Raw genomic sequence first — 20,599 nt, 5'->3', positions numbered from 1 at the left:
CTGTGTAACTGAATCTTAATTTTTATGTAGAAATATTTCATACTTGGCTTATCTTTTATTATTATTATTCTATTGTCCCCTCTGCTGTAAGCCACCCGGATTCCCAGTGATTGAGCGACATATAAATAAATCCTATCATCATCATCATCATCATCATCATCATCATCATCATCATCATCATCATCATCATCTTCTTATCTCATTAAAAGTCAGTGCACATTTATATGGTTATTGCTGTGCTGTACAGAAATACAATGGATTTTTAAAATCAAACAGCCCAACAACCCATTGAGTTACTGTTGCTTGTTCCTGCCACTAATCAGCATGAGATTTGAATCAGCCCAATAGGAAAAGAATTAGGTCCATGTTATACACAACTTTCACAGACTTGAACAGAAAATCCAGGAAATAATTTTGGTGTTTCTTTTAAAAATATCTAATCTATTGAAAGATAAGACTGTAATTTAAGGTTCTTTTCCAACATGCTAATCATGAGAGTTTTATCTTCACAAATTTAGCTGGGAAGTATTACTTGTAATATTTCCCTACTGTGGCTGCATCTAAACTGCAGAGATAAACCAGTCTGACACCACTTTAACTGCCCTGGTTCAATGCTATCGAATTCTGGGAATTGTAGTTTGTTGCAGCACCAGAGCTCTCTGACAGAGAAGGCAAATCATCTCACAAAATTACAATTCTCAGAATTCCACAGCACTGTGTCATGGCAGTTAAAGCAGTGCCAAACTGGATTATTTCTGCAGTAAGGATGCAGCCTGTGCCAATAGCTAGAATTTTCTAAGGCAGTTTATTTGTTCATAAGAATGTCTTGCCATAAACTAGGGTAGGCAGCTGAGTTCCCTCCAGATATCTTTAACTACAACTCCCATGAACTCTCTAGACTAGCAAGGGGTGGTGGGAACTGTAGTACAAAATATCTGGAAGATACTAAATTGCCTAATCCCTACACAAAACAAGCATCATTACTAAGAAGCATATGCTGGGACACTGTGCACAGTCTGATTCAGATGTAAGAATTATCACTAAGGAAAGGAAGTGTCAGTGAATACACTCAAGCTGAACCTGCCATCTGTCAGGGATGCTTTGATTTGGATTTCCTGCATGGCAGGGGGTTGGACTGGATGGCCCTAGTGGTCTCTTCCAACTCTACGATTCTATGATTCTATGATTCTGTTTCATCAAATGCAGTAAAGAAACAGAACCCTTTTCCCATCTTGTACCACAATACATTGTCCCACCGTTTGCGCAAACTTCAGATCTACAACCCTCGCTTACTTGTGAGGAGCAAATGGAAGGGGTTAGAATGGGGTATGCACCCGAGATGCACACTTGTAGCCGCTGGTGGGCACGCACTCCCATTCAAAACTATGGGGCTTGAGTATTTGTGAGTTTCTGTTTTCGTGGTGGGTCTGGAATGACTTTCCTGTGGAAACGGAGGACTGACTGTATTTTCAAAACTCTATTTGTTTGGAAAGAACAACAAAATACAACAAAATACAACAGGTGCTCCATTTGCTTCTTTTACCTAAATCAACATTTGTGTTCTACCCCAAATCTGACCTAGTATAAAGGCTAGAATAAAAAAAGAATATGGTTTGTTTTTGTAATTAAAATATCAAAACTATATAGTGCTGCAATTTTTAAAAAAAGTTCTCCAGAGGATTTATTTATTTTAGAGAACCATAGCAATAAAAGATTTACTCTTAGTTCTGAGTGAACATCATTCCACCTCATCTTCATCTTTGGAAGCATAGATAGCCTGATTTCGCCTTTTAATTCTCTTTGGACCACTTTTCCCTTCTTCTTTTTCACCACTTATCCTCTTCAATAAGTTCTCACTAAGACTTTGTTCTTCCAACTGGTTTTTTTCATTTGATTTCTCCAGTTCAGCATCCACAGAGTCCGCAGTATCATTTGGTGACACAGTCATAGAATCTGGCAAGATCCTGACATCAGAAAATGCTGCAGAAATGCTAGAAGAGTACTCATGTGATGGGTCCAATGGGGTCTCAGGATCTTCGTCAGCACTGTCTTCATCTAATATTATTTCATCAGGGTTGACGGAAGATGACAAAGCAGAAGTATCTGTACTATAGTCACTAGGCTCTTCTGTTGACCCAATACTATCCACATCTTCTTCATCATCATCATTATCTTTGTGTTCCAGTATGTCTTCTTTCAGCTGCTGGATTTTATCATTAATATCTGTAAGACCAAATCGAGCACAGAACTCTGTGGTCTGGGGATTGATTCTATGAATTGGTTCTGTGTTCTGCTGGGACATATTTCCATCATAACAAGCAACTGTAGCACTGAAGTTATGTGGAACCTGAAGATCATGGTTTGCTTCTTCCAAAACTTCCTTGATGTCTTCTTCTGAAACACTGTAGTCCCATCTACAATATGTCAAACACAAGGAAGTTAGACTTATTTTCCTCCTCCTTTGCACTTTATATACGAAGAGTGTCAAGACAGACCAAAACAGCATATGCATTCTCTAGTTCACTACTGGCAAGAATATATTTTGCTAACGTTAGAGGCATCAGATCAGTAACACCTCTACCTTTGAAGACACCCTTGACAGGAGACTGTCAGGATCTCTTTCGCTACTGTACCGAACCATGCATATACTTTGAAAACAGTGTATCAGAATCTGGCATATTCTGTCATAAGATGGTTATTGTTATAATATATAAGCATGTTTAACTGAGTGTTATAGTGTTTTACATATGTAGAATAATTACATGAATGTTAGAATATATTGGAATATGATGAGAATGATGGGAGGCATAGTATTAGTAGAAATTATTAATGATGCTTCAAAGGGATGCAGGGATGTGTGGGGGAGGAATTTTCTCAATCTGCTGGTGGGAAACAGAAACTAAAGATGAGACCAGGGCAGTATTGGAGGCTGGGTGAATGAAGCTGATATGGCAGAAAGGATTGGTATGTTTTAATTAATAAATGAATTAAGATGAAGCCTGCAAAGTTTTGGGGCAGGACACTGTTAATATTATACCAGTGTTTGTGTATCATGACACTTCTGTTCATAGATGTCTTCCTGCTAAAACCTATGGGTTTTTTTGAATAAAGTTTTACTGCTTACAATACAGAAGACTTGTTTAGAATCATAGAATAAGAGTTGGAAGAGACCGCAAGGGCCATCCAGTCCAACCCCCTGCCATGCAGGAAATCTCAATCAAAGCAGCCCCGACAGATGGCCCCTGTTTAAAGACCTCTAAGGAAGGAGACTCCACTACCCTCCAAGGGAGTGTGTTCCACTGTCGAACAGCCCTTACTGTCAGGAAGTTCCTCCTAATGTTCAGGTGGAATCTCTTTTCCTGTAGCTTGCATCCATTGTTCCGGGTCCTGTTCTCTGGAGCAGCAGAAAACAAGCTTGCTCCCTCCTCAATATGACTTCCCTTCAAATATTTAAACAGGGCTATCATACCACCGCTTAACCTTCTCTTCTCCAGGCTGAACATCCCCAGCTCCCTAAGTCGTTCCTCATAGGGCATGGTTTCCAGACCCTTCACCATTTTAGTCGCTCTCCTTTGGACATGCTCCAGTTTCTCCACATCCATTTTAAATTGTGGTGCCCAGAACTGGACACAGTTCATAATTTATTTACGTAATTCACCAATATTAAGTTATCATGATAACAACCTGTTAAAATAACTTTAAATGGGAATGAGACAAATGGAGGATAAATATATCGGGAAATACTAGACACAACGGTTGTTTGAAACTTCCAGGATCAGAGACTTTGATACCAGGGATCAAGGGAAAAGAGGAAGAGATAACAAAATGCTCCATGTCCTCCTTATGGGCATTGCCGGTTATGGCTATCTCTATTCTGAAGTTGTGCTACTGCGTCAAGTGGGAAAGGTTAGAACAGGGGACTTGAGTTTTGTCAAAAGTGGATCCCAGGGTCTGGAATCTCATTCCTTTCTTTATACAGCCTTTAGAAAGATCATTAAAGATGTTTTGCTTAAATGTTTTTTTCATTCTGAGTCCAATCCCCAGGATTTTGTTCAGATACTGCTGTTTTATTATGGTAGTTGTCCACTTTTAAGGTTATTGTATTGTAACTGTTTCACGTTTGTGAGATTTTTCAAGACGCAGCAAGTGCTATTTATCTGTACAAATGAATAAATTCTCCCTACTTTGCATGAAGTCCATTGTTTTCAGGCATATTCCAGGAATTCGCAGATACATTGATGAGACTGTTAGTAGCCTTCAGAACAGCAATCCATTCAGGATCATATTCCAGGTGGTTTGATGCATTTGGGTCATGTGGGATCTCTACAATCTTAGAAAGGAAGGAGAATTAGAAAAACAGACATTAGACAGGAAGGACGCTTTGGGCTTTATCAAAGAGTTTGATAAACTAGCTTTTCTCCTCGCAACTATTATGACTCCTCTCAACAGGGTAGAAATGATTGTGAACTTATGGCATTACCATCACAAAGACAACCGGCATTACTCTTGCTACAAACTGCATTTCTCTTCTCCTTTTTAGAAAAACAAGGACAGAACACTATCTGAAACCACACTGCAAAACACTAATGGAAAAACCCCAGGTAGTGTGTCAAAGGCAAATCGCCAAGGCTCTCAAACTGAACTTCTAGAATTTTCTGCAGTTTGAATTTCTTCATGATTCTGCTCTAGGCTCTGGATACTCCCTCCATCTTTCACCTGCAACTATAAATATGATGGAAGAAAGCTTGTACAAGCTGGGAAAGGAGAATGCCTTGATAAAAATGTGTACCATTCCCCATTCCTCAAATTATGTACTGAACAAAAACAAGAGACGCTTCTGTAACTTTCTCCACTTTTGACCTCACACCAGCCATATCTCTAAAGCAGTAGCATCACTGGGGGGGGGGTTTGCAGGCCACATCAGGTAACACCCCAGAAGAGGTGTGACACCCAGTTGGTCCCCTGCCTCCAAATGGACTTAGGTACCCTGTCTGGGTTACTGCAAGACCTTGGACATCCTGTCTGGGCCGCTGGGAGGCCTTGGGTGCCCTGTCCAGGCTGCTGCAATACCTTGGACACCTTGTCTGGGCAGCTGAAAGGCCTTGCATGCCCCCTCTGGGCAACTAGGGGCCACGTCCGCATTCACTTGTGTGTATGCATGCACACTCACGTGTGGGGCGCACACACCAGAATCCTTAACCCCCAAATCGGGTGACCCCACTGCCCTAAAGGAGGATAGATGTCTGCAGAATTCTTCCAAGGTTCTGTATGCTATAGTAAAACGAATACATAGGAAGTGGCTGGCTGACCAAATTTTCCTGTTATAGAAGATTCCAAACTTTACTATGTCTTAAGCCTGATAATACTGTGCACCATCAGGAAAAATTACAGCCAATTTTACCTGCATGAAGTCTCTGTGTGGCAGACATTTATCCAGGGCCAGAAATTTTGTTGTTTTGGGATGCTGCCCACTGCCATTGGCCTGAAAATTAAGAGCAGATACATAACTACAAAAACTGCAATATACACAAATTAACACAACTTAAAATGCATTGTTTTTGCTAGACCAAGATTGATTTCATATAAACATAACAAGTTAGCTTATGCAGACTCAAACCAAAGCATTCATTTTTAAAAAAAAACCAATGAACCATTTTAAGTTTTATAGAAATTTAAGCAGAGCAGTTAAAAGTTTTTTGACAGCAAAGCAGGAGATCATTTACAATTCTGGAGACCAGGCTTTGATTCCCAGCGCAGCCGTGGAAACCCACTGAGTGATCCTGGAAAAGTCACACTCTCTCAGCTTCAGAGGAAGGCAATGGCAAACCTCCTCTGCATATCTCTTGCCAAGAAAACCCCATGACAGGTTCACCTTAGGGTTGTCATAACGTGAAGGCACACAGCAACAACAAATAGTGCAAGGCAAAAGTACAAAATATACTGTGACACTGCATGCCCCTGAACTTTGTCTAGCTCGACAACAGAATTCACAAACAAGAGATGTGTTCCATTCATCAGTGTTCTCATTGGAGGTGGTGGGAGAGGTAATTTTGTCCTTTCCTTGCAACCCCTTCAGTTCCCTGAAAATCTGTTCTGGAAACCATGCCCTATGAGGAGCGACTTGGGGAGCTAGGTATGTTTAGCCTGGAGAAGAGAAGGTTAAACATGATCGCCATGTTTAACTATTTGAAGGGATGTCATATTGAGGATGCAGCAGGCTTAATTTCTGCTGAAGATACTAGAACAAGGCACAATGGATTCAAACTATAGGAAAAAAGACTCCCCCCTGAATATTAGGAAGAACTTCCTAATGGTAAGAGTTGTTTGGCAGCAGAACCCTGCCTCAGAGAGCAGTCTCCTTCTTTGGAGGTTTTTAAACAGAGACCTGTCAGGGTTTCTATGATTGCATATTCCTGAATGGTAGGGGTTGGACTCTATGCCCTTTGTAGTCTCTTCAGCCTCTATGATTCTATTACTCTATGAGAGTCCCTATTTTAGAAGGGAAATCAGGCTCCAAGCTCGAATCCCTTGGGAAGCTTCTATTTTTACAATTATATTGGTAAGATATGATGATTAAGTACATTACATATTTTGGTAATGTAATTTATTATTTTAAAACATCAACCTGCCTTAATTTCGCTAATGCTCTGGCCTTCATGAAAAAAGACAGTAACTTTCTGCCAGTGCGCACATTAGTCTCAACAGCTGAAAATCTGGATAACCATTTTTATTTACCTGATGCTGCATCAATGCTGCAAATTTTACATGCAGATGTGCCGAGAACCAATATGTGGGTTTTAAGTATTCCAAAAGTTCTGAGGCAGCAGGGCTCCCCAAAGTGTTGCTCTCCACTTCTTGGCGGAAGAAGGATTTCTTCTTAAGTAGCAAGTTCTTGTTTCCATAATGATATATACTTCTTGGCCAATCGTGGGACATAAATATGTCTATAGGTTGCTTTAGCTGTCAAAAATTAAACATAAGCAATACAAAGAAGATGTGACTATCACTGGAATGAGTAGGCTAGAAATACCTTAGCATACAGACAGGATGATGAGGAAAGATGTGTGCTAACCTGCTTGAGCTTAAAGACTTCAATGTTTCTCACATGGTAGACACTTCTTACTGTTTGCTGGTTGTATGGTGGGCATTCAAAGTGACCTGAAACAAGATAGGAAACACTGAACTGAACCAAGCCAGTTATAAGGATAAAAGCTATGCTATTCAATAACCTTCTGTTCACATTCACTCTCAGAGATAACTGAACATTTGGGTTGGCTGCTGACACAAGACTATAATTTATATCCATGTTGGGACTCTCATGCCTAAGTTAATATGTCTGTGTGACAGATGATAGAGTTGAGTCTTAAGGCCTGAATGCAAACTTGTTTTATCCCTTTCATCAAAATACTCTTGGGAAAAGGATTTGTTCAAGAATTTTGGACAGAGGTTAAGAAACAGGTAAATATAATAATAGGGATAGAGATACAATTAAGCAAAGAAAATTGTTTAACTCTCAGTTTAGGGGAATTAAGATTGAATAGTAATCAAAGATATGTAATAAAACAATTCCTAAAAGCTGCTCATGCAGTGATTGCTTATGGATGGAGAAACAAATCAAATTAGAATAAGTCTTATTTGTTTAAATATATAAAAGAATACATATTATTTGATTTCTTTAGGGAAAGTAGACTTAAATATATTGGGGAAAACAATAAAGATAAATGGGAAATTGTGATTAAGAAAGTGAAAGGTAAAATGGGGTATGAAGAAGTAAAAAATATAATTAATAGTATTTTTCGTATCTCCGATGATTGTTAACTTGATTGGAATGTATTTCCCTCAATGCTGTTTTTGGGAGGCGGGAGAGGGGAAAAAAGTATATTATGAAATGTGGATTGTATAATTTGTATTATGTACTGTGTAATAAAAATTAATTTGTGGGGAGGAAATCATGAAATTGTGGTGTATTTTCAATTGTGATTGGTTCCAAAGCAACTGAGAGCCAAATCATGGTTTCGGATTCTGTGTTGTTAACCATGGCTTCCTGTTACATCTGAACAGGGCCTCAGAAACACATATCAGAAGCAACACAGGCAACCCACCTGCATGCAAGAAAAGCTACAGCTAAGAAAATCAGACTTCAACATCATGTTGGTTTAAAATGTAAGCCTGCGGTGTTACCCCTAAGCATACCTTTTCTGTAATCATGAGACTTGAAGATGCCAGAGAGTCCACCAATTCTCACCCCATTGTACTTTACTACACCAGCATAACCTGAAAGAGAAGAAATGGCATGCTGATAAACACACGGAGTTCAAGACTATCAATGAAAGCAAAGACATACATTTATCACAAATTCATCTGGCTTATAACGCTATCCCATGGTAGCCACAGCTGAAGCCTGCTTTGCAAGTCCTGATCACAAAACATCCACACCAGTTACTTAAGTGAGCTTTTTCACATCCTGGTTTGTTAAATATGACGCCTTGCATTTGGGTGACATTTCAGAAAAGGCCGCAGGACACCCCACTTCCAGGTCCATCCATATGCTCCCATTCAAACCCCGTCTGAAGAAACTTGCCAAGAAAATCCTATGATAGATAGGCCTTAGGGTTGACATAAATTGGAAACAATTGAAGGCACACAACAACAACAACTGGAAAACAGCCATAGTACCTTTGAGGAAAGGTGAGACACAACTACAAGCAATAACAACAAAATATTCTCTGATCTCTTTTCAACCAGCGTCAGACAGTAATTCTCCTTCCTCTTATTCGGAGCGCTCTTAACCTCAATCTTTCTAAACAACTGACTGGAGATAAAATGTAATACCTAGATAGTAGATGTTGGGTGCCACCCATCCACCGTACGGTAACTCTTGCAAATGATTGGAAGCCTCATGGTTGCCCCCAATGAAGATGGTCAAGACAGGAGCCTTCTTCTCTCCTGAATAATACCTAAAAAACACAAAAAAAGCACAAGGTTTTAGTCAACATTTTTGTACTCATTCATGTTTCCAGCTTAGAGGAAGCCACAGGGCCACCACTAATAAAGCCAGAATTACCTCCAGATAGATAACATGTAAAAGAAAACTATAAACAAAAAGGAAGTATCTCTGAACGCATGTGAAGATTGTTACTGTTTAGCTAGCAACAGCCCATTCTGCCTGTTGTCTGTCCAAGATCAAGAAAGATAACTTAGGTATAGGATGGGGGGGTCACCTGGCTTGAGGATCGATGCAAAGGGATCTAGGAGACCAAGAAGGCCGCAAGCTGAATATGAGTGTGATGCAGCAGCTAAAAAGGCCAATGCGATTCTACGCTGCATCAATAGAAGTATAGTGTCTAGATCAAGGGAAGTAATAGTGCCACTCTATTCTGCTCTGGTCAGGCCCCACCTGGAATATTGTGTCCAGTTCTGGGCGCCACAGTTCAAAAAGGACATTGAGAGCATGTCCAAAGGAGGGTGAATAAAATGGTGAAGGGTCTGGAAACCATGCTATGAGGAGAGACCTAGGGAGCTGGGGATGTTTAGCCTGGAGAAGAGAGGGTTAAGAGGTGATATGAGAGCCCTGTTTAAGTATTTGAAGGGATGTCATAGTGAGGAGGGAGCAAGCTTGTTTTCTGATGTTCCAGAGAACAGGATCCAGAGCAATGGATGCAAGGGCAAGGAAAAGAGATTCCAGCTCAACATTAGGAGGCACCTCCTGACAGTAAGGGCTGTTTGACAGCGGAATACACTCTTTCCTTGGAGTGTATTGGAGTCTCCTTCCTTGGAGGTCTTCAAACAGAGGCTGGATGGGGATGCTTTGATTGAGAGTTCCTGCATGGCAGAATAAAGGGGTTGGACTGGGCGGCCCTTGCGGTCTTTTCCGACTCTACGATTCTCTATACTGTATATATATATCTCACATCACATTACTAAGCCGACTTTCAACCCAAGCCCTGTCCCCCAAAGGCACTTGCAATTTAAACCTCTCTCACACACTTAGAGCTAGCTTCCCACATACTCCTCCCAGAAGGAGGCGCCTGGAGCACTCTGCACGCGCTCAGAGGCCCCCTGGACTCCGATTAGCCAAACTCACTTCGCGAAGCCCCCCAGTTGCCGGTACTTGGCTGGGACCGCCATGCAGCGGAGGTCGGCGGCGTTGCGGACGGCCTGGAAGTCTCCGGCGCAGAGGAGCAGGTCCGGGAGCGGCTGTCCGTGGCGCTGCTCCAGGAGCTCCAGGGTTGCGTACATTTTGTCCAGAGCGCCATGACAGCAGCCAGTAACCGCCACCTTCATGCTCCGGCTTCTGCGCAGGCGCAAAGCGGGGAAGGGGGCGGTAGGGGCCTCTACTGCGCAGGCGCAGAGCGGAGGACGTGAATGGCCTCTACTGCGCAGGAGCAAAGCTGGGGACGTGAATGGCCTCTACTGCGCAGGCGCCTTCCAAGACTCCCAATATTGACGCCTTTGTCGAGGCGACGTCAGCGTCGTTCGCTTTGCGCATGCGCGGAAGGAATGGCGGCTCTCTCCCCCCCCTCCCTCTAGGCAGAGCCTGGCAGCCATTTTGGGTCTTGGTGGCTCTGATGCAAATTGCATCATAGAATAGTTGCTGGGTTTGGAGCCATCTTAAGAAGCAATCCTGATGATGCAATAAATAAATAAATAAACAAAACACATTGTTATTAACAACATTAATATTATTTATTCCCAAAACTGGGATTGAAGGCAGCTCACAACATTAAATCTGAAAGAAACAGAACCATATATATATATAAATATATATATAGTACACACTTTATTATTAGTATCGCACCCTTTTCTCAAAACTGGGACTCAGGGAAGCTCACAACATTTAAAAAAATTACAATTAAAAGCATACAGAAATAGTACATTAATACTGTATAGAATTAAATTATAACAATATTAGAACAAGTTACATTTATTAGAACAAGTTACAATTAAAAAGATTAAGGCCTGTTACAGACAGCCAAAATAAAGCTGCTTCGAGTCACAGTGGAGGTATGGTGTTTCAATGATGCATGCGTCCTAAGAGTCCAGAAGCCACACCAAAGCCACGCTCCAGTCCTTAGGGCTGAAGCGTGGCTTTGGTGCAACTTCTGGACTCTTAGGACGCATGCATCATTGAAACATCATACCTCCACTGTGTCTCGAAGCAGCTTTATTTTGGCTGTCTGTAACAGGCCTAAAAAATGTTAAAATACTTTAAAACAATACAACGCCCCAACACATGCTTTAAAAACGTTATGTTTTAAATGCCTGACTAAATAGGTCTTAGATAACCATCATAAAATTCTTTGGCTGAAGAGTGGGGTATAAATACTATAAATACTATAAATACTATAAATAATAATAATAATAATAATAATAATAATAGTTATCTATGGTTATAATAGACAATATTTTTGCATCATCATTATCATTGCCTATTGAGACTGAAGAAAGCAGAAAGGGAGAAGGGATCTCAGGTCATCCTTGGGTCCAATTTGAGAGAAAAGCAGCATATCAGTAAAATAACATAAATCATAAACTACTGGCAATACTCTTTGAGCATTCCTGGAGGGCAGGAGAAGTCCCAGAAGACTGGAGAAAGGGAAATGTTCCCAACTTCAAAATGGGGAGAAAAGAGGACCCAAGCAGCTACTGCCCGTTCAGCCTGACATCAATGCAAGGAAAGAATTTAGAGCAGATCATTAAACAGATAGTCTATAAGTACTTAGGAATCCCGTGATCACTAAAAGTCAACATGGGTTTCTCAAAAACCAGTCATGCCAGAATAAGCTTATCTCTTGACAGCGTTACAAGCTTAGTAGAGGAAGAGAATGATGCAAATGTTATATCTACATGGGCTAAAAAGGCCAATGCAATTTTAGGCTGCATCAATAGATGTATAGTGTCTAGATCAAGGGAAGTAATAGTGCCACTATATTCTGCTCTGGTCAGGCCCCACCTGGAATATGGTGTCCAGTTCTGGACACCACAATTCAAAAAGGATGTGGAGAAACTGGAGCATGTCCAAAGGAGGGTGGCTAAAATGGTGAAGGGTCTGGACTGGAAACCATGTCCTAAGAGGAACGGGTTAGGGAGCTAGGGATGTTTAGTCTGGAGAAGGGAAGGTTAAGAGCTGATATAATAGCCCTGTTTAAATACTTGAAGGGATGTCATATTGAGGAAGGAACAAGCTTGTTTTCTGCTGCTCCAGAGAACAGGACCCAGAGCAATGGATGCAAGCTACAGGAAAAGAGATCCCACCTCAACATTAGGAGGCACCTCCTGACAGTAAGGGCTGTTAGACACTGAGTATTGGACTGCAGCTCTGGAGACCAGGGTTCGAATCCCCGCTCTGCTGCAGAAACTCACTGGTTATGTCAGTCAAGGCAAAGACAAACTCCCTTTGAACAAATCTTACCAAGAAAAAAAATCCCATGATAGGTTCACTTTAGAGTCACCATTATTAACCTAATATAATTTGAAGTGGGAATGTGTTGGTGGCAGCCATTTATTTAATGGCTCCTTGGAGTCTGATCCCCAAAACTGTAGCAACGTGTTGATCCAGTGCCATGTAGGAAAGATTATTTTAAAAGATACCATCTCAGTTGGGTGTTTTGTCCCGGGTTTTAGTGGACAATTATGGCAACCCTAGGTGTGGCAGACGTGATTATGCTGCCAGCCTTTTTGTTTTTAATGGAGACATAGACTACCAAAAAATACAAAATGGCCGTACCTGGCCAGTGGGGGGGGGGTTGCAAAATCATTGGCCTTTTGCAAAAGCTTCATAAACTCCTTGCTGTCTAGGATTTGGAAACTACCAGTTGCTTCAACTCAGTTTCCCTCCAAGATGTTGATTGCACCACCCCTGCAGCGATATGAGCTGCCATAGTTTTCCCTCCCCAACTCAGTTGCACAACTTTTAGGAAAATACCAGAGTGAAATTATCTGAACCTATGACTGAACCTAAATTACACGTGGCCACACCTTCCCAGACAACATGTGGAGGCAGGATTCAATAGCAGCAGTTCTCAAGGTAACTGCAGGAAGAGGTTATCCTCTATATAGGAACATTGAAGGGGCATGGAGTGGTTCTGGGCCCCAGAGCTAAAAATGCTACATCTGGCCAAACCTCCTAATGTACAGTGAAATGGCCATTTGCTTCCAGTTCCCTCTCTTCTCCTTGATACCACTTTTCATCTCAGGTATGTAATTATAAAATTGTTATAAAACAATGAGGCATTGGAGGAGGGGGATGTATTGGGGGATTCATTTCAGACTCAAAATAACAGGAAGTTTTAAACCACTGTTCAACTGCAAATACATCTCATCTGTAAGGACAAGCCATGCAGCAGACAATAATGCCTTATGACACTGCACTGCCTTATGTTATGCCTCGGCTGTCTGTTGCTTCAAAGATTAGGGAATCTGTAGATTACCAGATTGTGGCTGGATTATTCTATTCCACTCAGTTATGACCATTGCCCAAAAATAGCTTGCCATTGCCCGAAATTGTGTGTGGTAGTCTATCATGCAACAAAGTTAAATCCCATGATTGCGTTCGGATTACCATTGGATTATACTTCCAATTTCCCTTGTCTGATAATGTTCCTAGAGGGCCAGAAGTTGAATTTAAAAATGCAGTTTGGGCGGATTGCTAGGGAGTTATGATGTGTGTGTGCACTGGATCTAGACTTAGCCAAGACAGAGTAATATAACTGACATAAATCAGACTTAAGCTTACTCAAGACTTTTGTTAAACAAATAAATAAGTCCTTTATCTTTAGTACTAAGGGCCAAGATGACGATGGGACAGACTCAGGGTTGTGTTGTGAGCAACGTTGCCAACAAGCCTCAAAGATATTCCATGGAATGTTTTACCAAAATCCAAAATCCCTGAAATATTCAGTCAAAACCCCTAGAAATTAATTAAATCCCCCAGATTTAATCCCTGGAAATTGGCAATGCTGGCTATGAAATCCTGCGCCCCCCCCCCCGCTTTGGAAAGAGTTATTTTGGTGACATATTAAAACAAGGGAATGATCTTGTTCTGCCAAAGGCTATGGCAAACAGGATCAACTGGTAGACTAATGGATCATTTGCAATAGACTGACAAACAACTTTTGTACTTCCATAGCAAGTGCAAGGGACTTTTGACATAGTCTTACCAGAGCTAGAAATGTGGCTTGTGACATGTCTAGTGATCGCCTGGAGCCTTGAACTCTCCCTGGTGACTCTCCTTCTCGACCCTCCACCATAAGGCTTCTTTTTCTGTAACTGCCTGCTCTCAAAGCCTGAGACAATTGGAGCCCCGGGGCAGTTTCAAAAACAGCAGCAGTGCATCTGTTGTGATCAATTCTGCTGGAGTGCCATCTTCATGCTGTGGTAGATCTAACAGCAACAAGAACTTTCCCTCATCAAGAGTCATACACTCCTTTTCAGGCCTGAGCAAGGAGTGGCTTTGGACACCCACACCTTCTGCATCCCTTTGGTATGGTGATTGGGATTGGGATTGGGATTGAGATGCCACAACCCCACCATGTCACACTCCACTTAACTTGTTCCACAGCTGGGAAATTGAGCAGGAGGGTTAGTAAATGCTGTGTGAGAAGGGTGGAAGAAGATAGGTCTCTAAGATGAGGAACAAGATGAGAGGTACAGTATAAGCTAAAGAAGCTTCTCTATCCCTGGTCAATGTTCACACCTTTCAGAGTAATCTAGTGGTAACTCAATTCCTTCATTATAAAGTTAACTATGATTTCTGTTTTCTTTTTCTTTCCATGTCACTTGGTGATTCATATCCAAAGGTGCATTACTACCAGCTCCTCAGAACATCACAATTCTCTCCACCAATATGAAGCACTTTCTGAGCTGGAGCCCAGTGGTGGTCCCTGGAGAAGCTGTAAAATATTCAGTTGAATTTCAAGGGTAATTTCTATCATACTTTCTCCCACCTTGAGTGTTAGGTGATTGCAGATGGATCAGATTAGGATGGATGAACTATAAAACTAACTAACTAAATAATATTTGTTACTTTATTACATGATAAAGATAGAAATATTGTACTGTATATCTATTATATTTCTATACCGGCCCAATCACACTAGGAAATAACCGGTGTGGAAACCAGGTTATTTCCTTATATTTGTCATGACCGAATCATTCCGTGGTATTTTGTCCTTATTCCTGTTCACACCCGGGGAACAACAATAGGGATCAAATGCCACGGGGGAGGATGAGGAGGCATGTGGAAGGAGGAGGAAGGACAGCATGGCAGGTGCAGGAGAGAAAAGAAGTGGAGGAAGAGATGGCGGACTTCCCAGGGTGCCAGATTGTTTTGAAAATGGAGTCGCCTTCATTTCAAAACAATTTCCCATGCAATCCAGATCTCTCCGCTAGTGAGTTCTCACTACCAAAGATCTGGATTGTTGTGGCACTGTGAAAAAGTCTCGGTAGGTGATCCGGTGCAAAATGTACCGGGTCAAGTGGGTTTTTTGGAAGCACCCCAAAAACTTCACCGAGTGCAGTCGAGCAAAGTGTGAATGTCATAGAAATAACCCGCTTTCCACACCAGGTTATTTCCTAGTATGAATGAGCCCTACATATAAGGGGAAAAATCTGAATACAAGGTCAACAGTAAGAGTTTAGAGAGATCTAATTCAAAACATCTGGAGGGTCATCATTTTCTCAGCACCTCAGAAATCATTCTAATTCTCATATTATATTACACACATATATTATACATTATCAGAGAAAGTAGGTCATTTAATTTAATTCAAGCTGCATCTGAACTGCAGAAATAATGCAGTTTCGGCACAACTTTTACTGCCATGGCTCAATGCTATGGAAACCTGGAGTTTGTACTTTGTTGTGGCACCAGAGCTCTCTGACAGAGAAGGCTAAATATCTCACAAAACTACAGATCCCAGAATTTATTGAGTAGTGCAGTTAATAGCATTGAGTCGTGTAGAATAACACTGAGTTGTGGCAGTTAAAGTGGTGTCAAACTGCATTATTTCTGCAGTGCAGATCAAGCCTGAGAGTCAGTACACAACAGGGAGCTAATTTAAAGCAAAGACAACACACTTAGGGAAGGGGTTTGATTATTAAGAAAGGACAAATTTTTCAAGGACCAAAGTTTTCTGCAAAAGAAAGTTTGATGACACTCCGTTCCTGACATGTTTTAATTTCCCTTCTCCTTTCTCAGGGAATATGAGAGGGAATATGCCAATGACAGCTGGATTCCCATTGGAGAGTGTACAAGCATTCACATTACTCAGTGTGACATCACAGAAGACATTTCTGCCACAGTGCCATACAATCTGCGTATTAGGGCTGCCCTTGGGACACAGGCCTCACGCTGGGCCACCCTCAATGGCTTTTTCAGTCGTGTCACAAGTAAGTGGTTTTGTTCATGTCTCCTTATGTGGTAGAAATCTCTCCCTTTTGAACTCTGCATCTACCATTTTCCTGTTCAGCCTCAAGAGAAGTCCCAACTGTCAACCAACTATCTCTCAGTCCAGACTCTCTCTCTCTCATAGATAGATAGATAGATAGATAGATATAGATATATATAGCTTTAAAATTTTATACATTACTCACACATAGACAGAAAAAAGGGTAAACACATCACATAAACTTATCTCCTACATATAGTGAAAAACTAAACAACAATCTACAATATTATTAACAAAATTATTATTATTATTATTATTATTATTATTATTATTATTAATTTTATTTTTATCCTGCCTTTCTCCCAGAATGGGACCCAAACAAAGCTTCCTTTCCTTTACTGCGACTCTTATTTTGTCACTAGCTATACTGGATATCATGACCCTCTGTATCGTTCTTTTCACCAAATATCCTCGTTATTTATATCTTTTTTGTCGTTCCTTTTTTCAAACATCTTTAACAAATATAAACTTATTTTCTTTCATCTTTCTGTCCTCATATCATAATACATCTTCTGAAACTTTTCTTTTTCCTTTCTTCTCTAACAACATTTATTCTATCTTCCTAACAGGAGTATAAAGTTTATTTTTCAAATGGTATTACACCACTTCCATCCTTTGAACTTTTTCAATTTTCAAATAATTAATCACTGGGAGCCATTCTTTATCCAGGTTCCTATCTCTCAATAGACATGTCAGTTTGTCTAATTCCATTATCTCATATATTTTCAGTAACCATTCTTGTAGTGTCAGTTTTTCATTACCTTTCCAATTTTTAGCTATTACAGATCTTGCTGCAGTTAATAAATAAAATATAATTTCCCCATATTTTGTTTCTAAGTCATCTTTCAACATTCCCAACAGATATAATTTAGGCTCCACATTTATCTTTATATTCAACATTTTCTCTAGTTCATTATGTATTTTATTCCAAATTTTTTTGACCCAAGGACCAGTCCAGACTCTTTTAAACTTCCCAGCCCACATGCCATTGGTTGAGCTGCAGTGCCTTCTCATTGTTTAGCTCAATATTCTATTCACCACACATGAACTATTATTTTCTGTGTTAAAGAATAAGATGTATATATTTTTACATGACAGATGTTAATTTTTCCTCCCTAGCCTCCCTCTTTCCACCTAAGATGACAGTTACAGCTGATGGATATCATTTGTTAGTGGAGCTAGAGTATCTTGGACCTGCCTTTGAATTCTGGATATTTTACTGGAAGAAAGGCCAACAACATGAGGTACATTTTGGAGTTGTGTCCGGAATGAGAACACTGCTCAGCACACTGACGAAATGGGAGAACTTTGAGTATAAACTTGCAAGACAAAAACAAAACAGCATAGATAACAGGTTATTCCTGTTGTAAGATGTTTGATTTAATGATTTCATTAAAAGGTTACATTATGAAGGTACAAGGCAGCATCTGAAATGTCCTCTAGTAGTTACTCCAAGCTTAGAATCATATATAATGCAGCCATAGTTGAGTCCTATGAAATCCTGATATTTGTAATTTGGCAAGGCATTAGAGCTCTCTGGCAAGGAAATCTAAGCACCTTATGAAACTACAAATCCCAAAATTCCATAGGACTGAGCCACAGCAGTTAGTGGTATCACACTGCTGCAACTGTCTAGTGAAAAACAGATTTTAGCTTGAGCTTTATAAGCTCAAGAAACTATACAAAACTCATTTTTCAGAGTAAGCAGTTGATGTTTGAAATCAAGTGAGGAGAGAATTATATTTTAATATCACTTCATCCTAGTTTGTAGTTACTATTTACAGTGTCTGGGGTGTCACCCGGTGTGGAGACGGGGCTTCCAGGGGTGGGGCCAAAAGGGCAAACCACCCCCCCCCCCCACACACACACCTCACTGCCCTGTGCCACTCTACCCAAGAGCAGGTGGCATAGGACTAACTATTTATAAGCCTCTAATGCCCAGGAAACAAATAAGTGAATACAACAAAAATGAGTTCACTAATATTTAAGCTACCCTAAATCACTCTGAATAAATATACAGTACAACTAGTTCACATGTCAGGATAAGCCAGAATTGTTACCAACTATCCCCTACTAGATCAAGCATTCAGGAGCATACTATTCAGCTTTTCTTGGCTCCTCCAATCAGTGATGGTAGCTAAAGAAACAGAAATTCAAGCTCCATCTCAGTTTGGTTCAAATTACATCTGGAATTCCTTTTTTCTTGTTTTCATTGCCAGCCAGAATCATAATCATAATTGTTCTCATAGGAAGTCAGAATCATTATTGGTCTTATTACTATGGCTTGTTTCAGAAGCAATATGTCAAGGAACCTGCTTTAGATGCTCACTAAATAAACCATAAAGTACAGTTACCCGGTTTCTTTGGGCACTCCTGTTGACACAAAGAGCCAAGAAGGAATAATTGGGCAGCATTTGTCCTTTTTCGTGACATATTGTTATGCTGGGTGAAGCTAATGGGAGCCCAATATACCTGGTGCCAAACTACAGTTCCAATACTCCTAGGGCCACACTGGGTTGACAAAGTTTGCTATGATGTTTGCAAACCCTTTTCACTCTGGATTTTGCAAAACCAGATGAACCGCAAAGTGGTGAGAGACAGCAGCACCGCTATACATCTGGAGACCATGGAAGCTGATACTGAGTACTGTGTGAAAGCTCAGACGTACGTTGAGGCCATCAATCGAAACAGCAATTTCAGTGAGGTGCAGTGTGTGAAGGCTGGAGGTAAGAACAAAAAGATACAATGTCGGAATTGGAGGGTAGTTTCTAGACCAGTGGTCCCCAAACTTTTGGACTTCAGCTCCCAGAAGCCTCAGCCATGTTGGCGAATAGTCTGGGATTCTGGGAGCTGAAGTTCAAAATGCCTTAAAGAGCACAATTTGGGGACCACTGTTCTAGACTATCTGCTCTCCTCTCTTGCTTGATCCTGGAATTTCTGGCATAGATAAATCCGTGACATATGGATTTTCATTCTCTGTTTCAAAATCAACTGTTCTAGTTCTAGAATTTCCCTGGATTCCAGAATTTTCTAGAACTTTCTGGAATTTTCTTAAGTTTTTGGAATTTTCTAGAAAGTGCCAGGAATCACTAGAAAGTTCCAGGAACTTCTGGAAAGTTCTGGGAACTACTAGGAAGTTCTGGAAAGTTCTAGAAAATTCCAGAAAATTCTAAATATCTTTCACCAGACATATTTTTTGAAAGAAATGTTATAGTCTTGTTGTATTTACTTAGACTTAGAATTTATAGTACACCTAGTTGTTTTTCTCTCCCATTTGGTATCAGTTTTGATGTAAGCCTCCTGTTCTGCTTGATTCCCTCCTCAATATGACATCCCTTCAAATGTTTAAACTGGGCTATCATATCACCTCTTACCTTCTCAAGGCTAAACATCCCATCTCCCTTAGTCGTTCCTCATAGGGTATGGTTTACAGGTACACTTTGGATACGCTTTGGACATGCCCAAAGAGACCAGAAATTTTGTTTTTAAGTAAAATCATGTCTTTGGACGCACCCAAGAAGCATTATTCTCCTTTAAAATAATTGGGATTCATTATACTGCTTCAATATACTAGTTGGGGGAGTCAGAAAATCGTAGTCCCAAAAGTAACTTTTCTGAGTTCTTTGTGGTTACTATTCAAGCAATACTGAGCAAAACAAGCACAATCCATCTGGCCCACCATACTCACATATTCTTTATCTATCGATTGAAATGTCCATAGGTTGAAAATATTGAAAAAAAATATAAATTCCAAAAATCAAACCTTGATTTTGCAATTTTATATAAGGGACACCATTTTACTACCATGGATCCATGGATTTTGGTATCCACAGAGGGTCCTGGACCCAAACCCCAGCGGATACCAAGGGCCAACTGTACTGTGGCTAGTTTCCAAATATTTTCACTGTCAAACTCCTCATTGTATTTTTCTGCTTTCTCTAATTTCACTCTCTTTTTACATACAGATGGCAACAGAATATGGGTAACATTTGCCCCACTCTTCTTGATCATATTTATTGCATCTGCTTTGTTCCTTCCTTGGGTCACATGGAAAATCTTCCAGGTCTGCCAATATTCCTGCTGCCCAAACGAGGACATGCCGGACACTTTGGTAAGATATATTTGAAGCACTTGATCTGGAAATTTTAGTT

At 40.5% G+C, this 20,599-nt stretch overlaps 2 protein-coding genes across 2 annotated transcripts in view; one reads left to right on the top strand and one right to left on the bottom strand.

Annotated features, from left to right (window-relative positions):
* Window positions 1-1,647: 1,647 nt before the first annotated feature.
* DBR1 (debranching RNA lariats 1) lies at window positions 1,648-10,309 on the bottom strand. Its single transcript, XM_042440713.1, has 8 exons — window positions 10,085-10,309; window positions 8,833-8,957; window positions 8,194-8,274; window positions 7,073-7,158; window positions 6,736-6,960; window positions 5,402-5,482; window positions 4,185-4,330; window positions 1,648-2,414 (listed from the first exon to the last, which is right to left on the bottom strand). The coding sequence occupies exons 1-8, from the start codon at window positions 10,282-10,284 to the stop codon at window positions 1,739-1,741; spliced, it is 1,620 nt and encodes a 539-aa protein (XP_042296647.1). The 5' UTR covers window positions 10,285-10,309; the 3' UTR covers window positions 1,648-1,738.
* Window positions 10,310-12,754: 2,445 nt separating this feature from the next.
* The window catches only part of IL20RB (interleukin 20 receptor subunit beta), a 9,651-nt gene continuing 1,806 nt past the window's right edge, over window positions 12,755-20,599 (top strand). The window contains exons 1-6 of the mRNA XM_042440356.1: window positions 12,755-13,196; window positions 14,799-14,919; window positions 16,199-16,389; window positions 17,568-17,692; window positions 19,024-19,174; window positions 20,414-20,559. Of these exons, the coding sequence (XP_042296290.1) occupies window positions 13,130-13,196; window positions 14,799-14,919; window positions 16,199-16,389; window positions 17,568-17,692; window positions 19,024-19,174; window positions 20,414-20,559 (801 nt within the window). The 5' untranslated portion in view covers window positions 12,755-13,129. The remainder of the gene's footprint in view (window positions 13,197-14,798; window positions 14,920-16,198; window positions 16,390-17,567; window positions 17,693-19,023; window positions 19,175-20,413; window positions 20,560-20,599) is intronic.

This window comes from Sceloporus undulatus, chromosome 9 (genome assembly GCF_019175285.1).
Source record: "Sceloporus undulatus isolate JIND9_A2432 ecotype Alabama chromosome 9, SceUnd_v1.1, whole genome shotgun sequence".
Taxonomy (NCBI): Eukaryota; Metazoa; Chordata; class Lepidosauria; order Squamata; family Phrynosomatidae; genus Sceloporus; species Sceloporus undulatus.
Note: the sequence above shows the minus strand (reverse complement) of the source record. Positions and strands in the feature narration are given on the sequence as shown.